General features: G+C 40.8%; 1 protein-coding gene across 1 annotated transcript; it reads right to left on the bottom strand.

The window, feature by feature from the left end:
- Positions 1–6,914, bottom strand: LOC128712637 (ras GTPase-activating protein raskol). The gene is made up of 5 exons (XM_053807527.1): positions 5,861–6,914; positions 5,433–5,538; positions 1,726–5,338; positions 388–848; positions 1–232 (listed from the first exon to the last, which is right to left on the bottom strand). Exons 1-5 carry the CDS (start codon positions 6,912–6,914, stop codon positions 1–3), a joined length of 5,466 nt encoding a protein of 1,821 aa, XP_053663502.1.
- Between the last annotated feature and the right edge of the window lie 4,278 nt (positions 6,915–11,192).

The raw sequence follows: 11,192 nt of genomic DNA, 5'->3' as shown, positions 1-11,192 counted from the left end.
CTAGCAAGAAGAAGCGCCCGCGTTGGGGTGCGACGAAGAGGTATCATCACTTTGATTAGATTGACTTTCATATCGGTTTTGCAGTGTAGATAATGCCGACAGTAGTCGATTGTTGGCCGCATCCAAGGCCGCAATTTGCTGTCCTTGCGCTTCGATTACCCGCTGCTTGTGAGACAATACCAGGGACATTTTGTACTGTTCTTGTCGTAATTCCTCTTCCATGGTAAGCAGTCTGGAATTTCGGAAAGGAATTGCTAATTAATGAGTTGTGTTCACTCTATCGTATTTAAAATTGAAACAACTTGCCCTATAGCAATTGATCGAATTAAATAAAAGGCATATAAAAAATACTTATTTCATTCACATTCACATCATAATAATGCATACCTTCCAATTATGCTGCGAATCTTACTGTCGCTGTGTTGTGCTACGGCCTCCAGTTTGTCGGCACTCCCTTCCGTTGGTTCGGACATTTCCAGCTTTTGGCGCATGGAGTCTAACGATGCTTGCAGTCGTTGAATTTCTCGCTCGCATTGTTCGACCGATTTATTGCCATTTCTGCGTCGTTTGTTTTCAGTTTCCCTTAAGCTGTTGTGATGTGCCGTAGTGCTAACTAGGTGATGCTGCTGAATGTGGTGATTCGCATTGAACGTTCTTGCATTACCACTTTCGGTTTCGTCAGTAGAGCTGTCGGATAGTGTCCGTGCGCACTCTAATGAAAGCCGTCGATGGTGGCGGTTTGGGAAACTATGATCCCGATGTCCATTTTGTTGAAAGCCGCTGCCGCCACCGGCACTGTCACCTATTGCTTGACCAAGGACCTCCGCTGTATTGTCATCCTTTTTGTACTAAAAGAAGATAATACCAACGATGGTTAATAATTCAACGAGCAAATTGATAGCATGTGTAATGTAAGCAGGCAAGCTCGCGCCTGATGAAACTCGTTCTCCATATACAAAACAAGCTGACAACTAACCGGAATTACAGAATAGCACAAATAGGGGCGGAATATGCAGTATGCAAAGCAAACACAGCGTTTAATGCCGCAAACAACAAGGTTATCATGACCAAAGATCTTGGTATATGTAACGGCAGGCGAAGTAGGACCGCTTGAGGCTTCGAGAAAGATAACACAGATTGGGATAAAAGAAGCTCCTTCGAGGCATAGAGCATGCAATAGGGAGTTTGAAGGTATTCGTTAAAGCGTTGTTATTATCCATCCGAAAATTAATTTTCTACAATTAGGTCCTTCCGGGAGATCATCTGCTGGTCAGATCTCGACAAACACTGTCCACAAAACATATTCCACGTTGTTCAGGATTAGCCGTCTTCCGTTCGTCTAGTGGTCCAGGACTGGCCAGGATTACTTTGTCTTCGATCTTCACCGTTAGGTTACACTGTACATTACATAACATTATGTCTGCTATCGTGGCATGCTATGCTGCGGCAGTCAAAACAAAACAATTATTCGCCAATCTGTTCTTTCTTCAAATAGGAGAAGACATAAAGGGACCAAAACGCCCCTGTATTAAACGATTTTTTACTATTTTTTTTAATTCATGCGATACTGCTTTGTGCTCCAATTTAATCTGACATGCAAAACTGTGGCTAGAGTTGATTATTTTCAACCTAATTCAACCTACTTTTAGGATAAATTTGCATAGTCGCATAGTTAAAAAATATATTACAACAATGGTGAATTGCGAAACTGATAGCATAATTTACCTGCATCAAAGGATTTGTCCGTGGCACACGGTTGCTTCCTAGTCGGCGTCCGTACAGACCAGTGGCAATAGGTTTATAATCGTTCCCGTTGTTGATTGAGACGGGATTTCGTTCTATTGACGACACGTTGGCCGTCGTTAGAGAGTCGTGTTCGGTGTAGTTTTCTGATGTGGTATTGCTGAATCGTTCATCACTGCTCGACTCACTGTGTATACTATCGCCGCAACTGCGAACACCTTGCACAATGATTCTTTTCGCTCGCGAATGTTCATTAATGCGGCTGGACCCAAAATATTCGACAGTATCTGGTTGGACATTGCGCGAATGTACCTTCGCTGGAATATGGCCGGTACTAACTATTGCACTTCCACCAGACAGGGGATTTTTTAACGATGGTATGACATCATATGCACTATCAACGTAATTGTTGTTTAAAATTCTATTAGAATTACTCTGTTTGTATGGTGTTTCGTGCTCTGTATCACGACGACGATCGGTAATATGTGATGTGGTTCCTTGGTCACGATCATTAAATAGCTGCAAGTTAATACTGGACGCCGGCAGGTCTGCTTTGGTAGTTGTGCGGTCATTCAAGCATAAATCAATTCCATTTTCTGTGTTGTACCCAATAAGGGTGGTCGTTAATTTGCGTGGCGGTGGCGCTTTGTTGCTAATGTATTCTATTCGCTGCTGGCCAGCCAATTCACCCGGGCTCGAACAAGCGGATTGGTTTGGGATGCTTTGATAACCCGAACTGCAAATGTTTGAAATTTGGCTAATTGATACGCTGCTGCCGTTGCAGCCAAGCAGACCTTTGACATTTGTGTTGGTAGGTTCGCACGCACCACCACTGCCATCGATGCTGGCGCTAAGACCTGATTCGCCCGTGGAAGTTTGTTTTTGTTCATCGGCATAGTTGAGCAGATCTTCCAAATCTTCTAGACTCATTGGCATTTTTGAAGGATTGGTTGTTACCGTGGTACGACGGGGCGCATATGACGATAAGGTTGCAACACTTGAGGTTTTCTGGGTAACAGTAGTTGCCGTGTAGTTACACTGACCGTACTGTTGTTCCCGACCTGTCTCACTATGCGGAATACCTAAGTTAAGGGCATTTTTTTCCAAATCGCTATGATCGGAGGCAGGACTTAGAAGATTTTGCTGAGACCCTTTCTGATTCCAGTTGCTAGCGATATAGTGACTGTAGGAAAGATTCTTCAACAAAGGTGTGGGACTTTTTCTATGGAAAGGATTGCTCGGATCTATATCGATTTGAATAAGGTTGTTGCTGGTCGTATTGGGCGTTGTATTTTCGCTCATTTCGCGATCCAGTCCTATTGGTTTACCAACGGAACAATTATTCTCACCGACGGATACACTTGTCGTATAGTTGTTATATCGTGGCAATGTACTTGCCCGTACATCACCGTGCATGTTGTTAATTTTGTCCTTTTCGCTTCGTAGACTATTTGTGGCCATATTGTTTCCAATGCTGTACGATGCAGCCCCAGCAGTAGTTGAATACGATCGAAGACTAGCGCATCCGATGATGTTCATTCTGCTGTTACTGTGTTGGTGGTGATTGAAGCTATATTCGTTCGTCGTACCGTGAATGTGTTGTACCGGTGTAGTAAGTGGATTGATGCCTTTGTCTGGCACACCGTTCAATAGCTTCAAGCTGGTAACTAGTTCACTGTTAGAAGCTCCGATTGAGCGATGCAATGAACCATTCGATGAATGATGTTTTTTCGGCGTTAGCACGTTTTGTGCTTCGGCAGTGTTGTAAATGCTCAAATCTCTGCCAGAAAATGTAGCCGACATGAGACCTAGCTTATTGGTTCCAGTTCCGATATTTTTGCCTGCATAGTTTTCTTGCTTATAAGTGTGCTGCAATTTTCCATCACAATCTTGATCGTCTTCCGTTTGTGCGTTATTTTCCTTGGCTTTCGTAATCGATTCAAGTATAGCTGGCAGTGGGTGAATTTCGTGCTGCTTTTCCGCCGACAGCTTAAGCACTATTTCGGACAGTAAGCTATGTAAAATTGACAGTTGCTTGCCTTGATCAATGCAACCCGACCAGTCTAGAAAATTGTCCTCGCTGCTACAATCGGTACAAGATATGTCGTAAAGAAACTGCGTCATCCGGGGAGCTTCTTGTTCAAGAAAATCGTTCAAAAATTCCATAAAGTTCTCCTTTCCCTGAAAGCGTGTAAAATTTGCCAACGTTTGCAGTGTCTTGGCCACCAGGGTCAAATTTCGTGTAGCTCGCGCAGATGGTAGCTCGTTCGTAATGTTAAACAAACTCGGTGACAGTATGGCCGGACACAAAAAACGCAGAAAAATAGAAGCACTTATCAAATTGTCGGCCATATCTTCACGGTTTAGATCTTGCAACCGTTCACGAAATGTAGCGAAACAGTCTCGCAATTGAACCGGAAAAATGCGGCTACTTTCTGCTATTGCTGTCCATACTGATTTGACTGCTCGGCGAAGAGCCTGCTGTTGACGTGATAATGATCCGTTCACCTTCGTAGGATCCACTTCACAATCTCGATCAGACGCAATTATTTCCGCTATCGGTATGGACAATGTGTCCTGCAGATACTGTTCTCCGATGAGCTTCAGGAATGCTTCCATGCTTTTCGTGGCTAGCGAATTACCGCGAAACGTCAATCGTTGGTCGTCAACACGCAACAGATCTAGCGCAACTACATCGGACAAAAATGCGGCAGCCATTCCTTGGGAATGCATTAGCAGTACCAACGCTTGCCCTATGTCTTCCTTAGCTTTAACGCCAATAATTGGTTCAATTGCTTCGCATACCTTTTTATAGTTTTCCTTCATGAAGCCTTGAAAGTCCTTATACGCATCCAAAGGTAGGATGTCAATCGATTGGTATCGATATTTGATTCTAAGCGTTGGTGTCGGATCTTTGGATGTGCTTTTGATAATGCTGTTGTCATGCTTCTCCATTACAATTTGGTACCAATCTTCGGTAAACGTACGGGCAGTTACTTTTTCAATGGGGATTGCGACAGACCCAACCAGCACATGCTTATCGCGTTTTTTCTTCTTATCCGCCTCTCGGTATACATTCACGGTTATAGTGCTCGCTCCCGGAACATCGGGGAAATCAAAAAATTCACCCCAAAACAGAAGATCCGCTCGCAGTTTTACTGACGTTCGGCCGTACAACGTGTTGTCGAGGTAAATTTCACAGAAGTAGCGCTTCTTCGGTGGCAGCGATTTTGCCTCGTAAATCCACATTTTCAACGAGTTATCCAGACGCCGTACGATGTGTTTGTTCGGAGCGATGGATTTTCGCAAGCTGTATATCCATAGGTCTCGTTCTTGACGTGTACCACAACTGTAATAGCGTTCCCCGCGTGCGATTCCACGCACCTGAAAGCAATGGCGTCTGCCAAGTACCGATGCATGGACCGGTACTACCTCGATCATGCCGATACCGGACAAATCAATGGTGGACATCACTGTATGATTCGACAGCAGACTTTCGTGCGATCTAGACCCTCTTATACCTCCCTGGCCACGCTTGGAACGGTCCAGCTTGATAACCGATTTAGTCCGTTTTAATGGTATTGATCGAAAGGACCTAAAACGATAAACCAAATAACAATAGCTAAAGGTTAAAACGACACTATTGATAGGATGTGAAACCGGATTTTCCGGCAAACCAATACACACACCTTTTGGAAAAGAAATTCGTAAATCTTGACGACGATTCCACCTTTTGGCCCATTACAGGCGTGTTCGGAGCTGATCCCCGGCGACACGCCTTTTCGTACGAAGTATCTAAAACGAGTAAGCAAATAAATTTTCACCATTAATCTCAAAAGCTATACAGTGCAGTGAGTTGTTACGATAAAACACTTCTTGTATTAAATCTTACAAGTCGAATCATTTATGCAACAAATCAAAACAAGATATTTTATTGGGAACATTTTTCTACTTCACATTTTATCCCATTCTTATATTATATAACGTGATATTATTTCATTTACTTGGGAACTCTGTTTCTATTGTACTACGCGTGCAAACTTTGTGAATCAAGATTATATGAAAATTGATTGCATTTTGCTCATCGCTATGTTTGGACTTTTTTCACCAAACTTACCCGAATGTACAGCATTTTCTTCCTCTTTTTCATCCTTGCACAGGATAAACATGTCTCTAATCTTTTGATCTATTTTTGCCGGATGGTCCAATATCCGACACAAACGATCGTAGTCCAATTCTTTCACTGGCACTTGCAGCAGACTAGCATTAATCGCACTTTGATCGACACACTTGGACGTAAGACTTTTCAGCAGCGAATTGCTCCTTGAAAGTTTGGTGGAATGGGTTCTCCGAATGAAGCTAAGTGATTTTTTGGGGCTAAACATAGATGCTATCGCCGGTACAGTTGATTCGGGTGACTGTCCAACTATGCTGCCACAGTTTTTAACATCTAGCGATGACGAGCATTCCGACGAAATGCGTGGTGTGGAATGGAGTAGAAATGAACTCTTCACTGGCATAGCACTAGCAAGGGACATGTTTTGTGGCAATGTTTTTGATTTATCTTTCGCTGCCAGTACTACATTTTTTAGCGGTGGGTCTCTTTTCATTAAACCGTAGATGACACCACCGCCACGGCTTAGTGGTACGGGTTCTGTTGTAACTCCACTTTCATTCGTCAGGTTGGTGGATAAGATATTACTGCGGCTTCGCGATTGTCCCAATCGAATCGGTGTGGACGTGTTGGATTGGTGATGACGCGGCGTCTGTTGTTGATGGCACTTTGTTTCATCGTCGTCGATATTTACACTAGCGTTTAAAACCACACCGTATCGTTTCAGTTTGTTCTCGTGATCACTATGCCCAACCACTGGTTCCAAATTGTCCTGACCCGACTCATCCAAACTCCAACCGAAGCTGCACCCGCTGAGGTCTGGATGGTAAATGCTCTCCATGGAAGCATGTTTGATGTCATCTGCTGTGGAAGTATTTGCTGTTCCTGTGCGATTTCCTCGCTTCTCTGCAGCAAGCGTTTTCTCTGTGTTACCATCTTTGCATTCGGCAGTTCCTCCACCAGATGACTGGTCTGCGGTTGTCAATGGCACATAAAATGTCGATCTTCTCCGAGTCGAATCTGCCGTCGAGGAAAATGATGTGTCCGACGAAGCCATGTGTGCATAATTTCTCGGCTTACTTTGCTCGTATTATTATTTTCACTCAACACAAATGACACACTGGAATTCACTATCGTCCGATAAGTCAATACAATGATAATGAAACTTCTGCATGGAGCATAGCAGATGAATCATCGCGAATGTCCAGCTTACACCGACCAACGGGAATCTAAACGCTCCTTAATTATGAAGCATGTATGCTTGGCGTGGAAAGTTTTTCATACACAATCCCATATTTGTCCTTCCCTTTCCGTGGTTTTATATGTTTGATTTGGTGACTGCGACAAAACATAGGGCTTAAAAAGAACTGCTCGGCACCAAAAGGTACCAATCCGTTCACGCACACACTTGCTTCGATCAACACACATCAGCCATGGAATTTTGTTGATATGCTTGGGGTGGTTATAATGCGCACTCACTTTCACGCAATAATGCACCATGAGCGTGCGAAAGAAATGCAAGATTCTAAATGAGCTTGTGGCAGCATCTGGGGTTCGAAATGCGATTCATGGTGATGTTGATCACTGATCACAGGGATTATCGCTCGTACACACCATAGTTTCACATTTTTCCGCACAATCACTACATTGTCACACGATAGCTGATGGGCATAATATTACACAAATGCATTGAATACGCGCGCAGACAGGCGTAATCTGCACCAGCAGCTTTAAACGAAATGCTGAGCAATAGGAAAGTATGCTTTCGTTTGGTATGCTGACATATTTTTCCTTCTTGCTCTCTGTATTCCTTCTTGCATTTATATATATCTTTCCTTTTCTTTCCGCATGCGTATGCTTATACGCAGTAACAAAGAATATTGCAGGGTTCGTTGCAGTGACATCCTTCCATATGTAGTATTTTATTTGTTGATTGACATATGTATATCGACCATAAAGAAATGGAAAACAAACTTTAACTCATTTGTCTCAAGATAAGGCATTTAATTTAACAAGAAAACTTTAAATTCGTGAGTTAATATTTTGAAGTTATGTCAAGTTCTATGTTCAGGATTAATTAATTGGAAATCCAACGTACGCAATTAAGCATTGGATGACAAATGGTTTGTCGGAGACTCTCAAATGATCCAAACAGAATAAAAAATATCTTGTTTCAATTTTTTATTCAAGTTTTATGCACTGCCCCTGCAATGGACGTTACGCACACTAGCGTGTATGAAACACTGAAGTAAATGGTTAAGCTGGTTGTGCAGGCGCATAGGGAAATGCATGACATTCACAATGCGCCATTTTGGAAGCCAGTTTGACATTTAATGCGTGGTTTGTTTGCAAACAATCGAAAAGTAAGCTGAATATTTTTTTACAACACACGAAACTGTTTTCCGAAAATCTGCAAGTTTCGTGGTTATTCATTTGCAAACGCTTATGGCATCTTGCTTTTCTTTATTTGTAAAGCGTGTTTATTAATGCGCATGGTGTATGATGAGCCCCATAGAAGCGATCAGTCGCTATTTTGGCTAATAATAGATAGCGGTCCCGAGGGCATCGATAACCAAAAACAATACGGCAGTTCTAAAAAACGTACACGTATCCCTCCTTCCACTCTTTCAAATTATTGTTCTTCGGTATTATTTTGATACGATATCTTTCACTGTACTGCCCACTTTATTCATTCATTCATTCATTCTGTTCAAGAGTCGCTACCAAGGCGATACAACGTACATTGTCGTGTGCCATATGCAGTGGATTATGTGTATTTATACACTGAATATGGAAAGCATTTCACACTTGCCGACAATAAAGCAATTAGTTTTGCAGTAAATTTTACTAGAATAGTCGGCGAAAGATGGTGATCACCATTAAGTATTAATACTCAGTCAGGATTTGCGTGTATTGACGATTAACAATGCTCCTCAGTAATGATGCAGCGCATCCAAGGTTCCGGTCCGTATCTGGTATCTCAGGCACCGTTTAGACGCAAGTATTTCACAGGAATTCAAAGTCTTTTCAAGACATTACAGCAACAACGTCAAGGACGATTAAATCGTCCGGAATCGTCCGGAACCGTCCAAAGTTGTTGGAAGTAACTTGCATTTGAATAATGCCTGGAATCAACGCTGTTGGGGACGCAATTTTCTTTTAGACAACATTAAAATTAGTGTTAGCTAATTGGGTGGCAAAAGAATTTATGCAACGGAAACAACTCATACTAGAATAAATATCGTTTTGAATGTCCTATTCGTTATATTCGCACAAAGATCATTCAATGGTGATTGCAGGCCGCTTCCAAATAGTTTACACTGGACCGCTCATAAAATAACTAAGATATTGTTTTATACTTACTAATTGAATTAATTATTTGGCCAGTAATCCCGAAAAGTAGCAACTATGGAACTAACATAAGGGACAATGTGTTCCAGATCCTTATATTAGTAATGTTTGTTTTTTATCTGTTTGCTAGTAATGTTTGCTATTAATGAATTGCAAAAGTCTAATTCAAAAACAAAAGCAATTCAACTACACGAAATACTCTCATATTGATGAAATGAAAAATATGGAAAAATTTAATGTTCCAAAATTAAATCGATGATGGAGTCGATTCGTGCTAATCTCACCTTATTCTTGCACTATTACTAATCACAAAAGAAATCTATCTAAAATACTTATTTGTATTTTCGATATGAGTTTAGAGTCCCTGATGTATATCCAACTTCAATCCAACCGTCCAAGCATGCGCAAAGGTTTTTCCTTGCTCGACTGACGCAACTCAATGCACAGAACATAGCATAATCCCACTTTTATCACTTTTATCACAAACACAATAATTAGTGCCGATTTTTGCTTTCAAATTTTGTGTTTTCAAGTTTATTTCCAACATACAGCGACATGTGTTATTGGATGTTTGTTGCGATTCTGCACATCCTACACATCACATCTTCACTCGCACGACTGATTTACACATTACAATTAGTTCATGCGGGGGTTCGTTAGCTGGTTACCATGACTCAGACAATGGCAGTAATATATGTGTGAGATAATTCTTTCCCAGAGAACAAACTTACCAACACTGGTTTCAACCTTCGAATGAACAAACCAGAGTTAACCGTGTCGTGTGAAGAATTATAAGCTTGTTTCTTTTGAGATGTAAATAAATATAGGTATATAAAGATGTGAGAACGAAAAAAAAAATCATAGTCGCCAAGAAGCGTACATAACGTCAATCTCTCACTAAGTTGCATCAAAATGAACGAAATTTATAGATATATGCTGAACAATATTATTGATCTCTTAAAGAACAGTATTATTGATGAGCAGTTGAATTTGTGAGATCAATATAAGACATATTTGACTTCAATTATACGTCTGTGGCATTTGATGCTTTGTTGCAGATTTCTGTTTATCTATGTTTAAATTATTCAACCACAAACGATAATTTCTATTATCTAAATTCATTTCAATTCAAGGATTTGATTATGGCCTCATCATTAGATAACATTGTTTTTATAATTGTTGTAGAATTGAAATTAATGATTGCACACCAATACTCCGACACTATAGGACACTAAAATGTATGAATAGTATTATTATAGTACAACAGCGTTTTTTCGTGCGCATCGGGATTGTTCCATGGTCGTATTAGCTTAGCATACGGACAATATAATACGTACACATGATTTTGTTTATACATAATGTTTCGTGAGCTGAGTTTATTCTTTTGTATTGGAAAAAGTGCACAGTTTTTGTGATTAATTATTACACCAAACTTTTTTTTATGTACATATATCCAACTACAGCCAATTTTAATTGATTTTAATTAATTTTTAACCGACATTGGTCAACATTGATGAAGCCGACATAAATTCGGAAAATAGTACGTAAAATTGTGTTTAGAACATTAATTGCCTAGTAGTACGGATAAACCGGCACTTGTCTGTAAGTTACCAAGACAAAAGACGTTATCTGATCCAACATGACACAAATACAATGCAATGAACACTCTACGTTTAATTGCTTTAAACAACCTCTGTTATAGTAATTATTGAAATTTTCGTCGTAAAGGCAAATGTGATTGCAAATACCGTTGTTAAACCCGAAAACAACAGAAATTGTGCTGTTTAGTAGAAGAATGAACTATGCATGAGAATTAGTTCAACAGCCGAGAGTATCGACATGCTAAATGCAAAAAAATAAAATACAGCCCCTATGAGTTTTGTGGTAAGCTACGCTGCAATTGTGATATCATGTGCTCGCATTCTTGTACGCTTGCTCCGGTTGTGGTGTCTTGTAAGGCCATTGTAATGTCATGTGCTTGTAG

This window comes from Anopheles marshallii, chromosome 3, assembly GCF_943734725.1.
Source record: "Anopheles marshallii chromosome 3, idAnoMarsDA_429_01, whole genome shotgun sequence".
In the NCBI taxonomy this organism is placed as follows: Eukaryota; Metazoa; Arthropoda; class Insecta; order Diptera; family Culicidae; genus Anopheles; species Anopheles marshallii.
The sequence above is the reverse complement of the archived record's forward strand: the minus strand, read 5'-3'. Positions and strand labels throughout refer to the sequence as shown.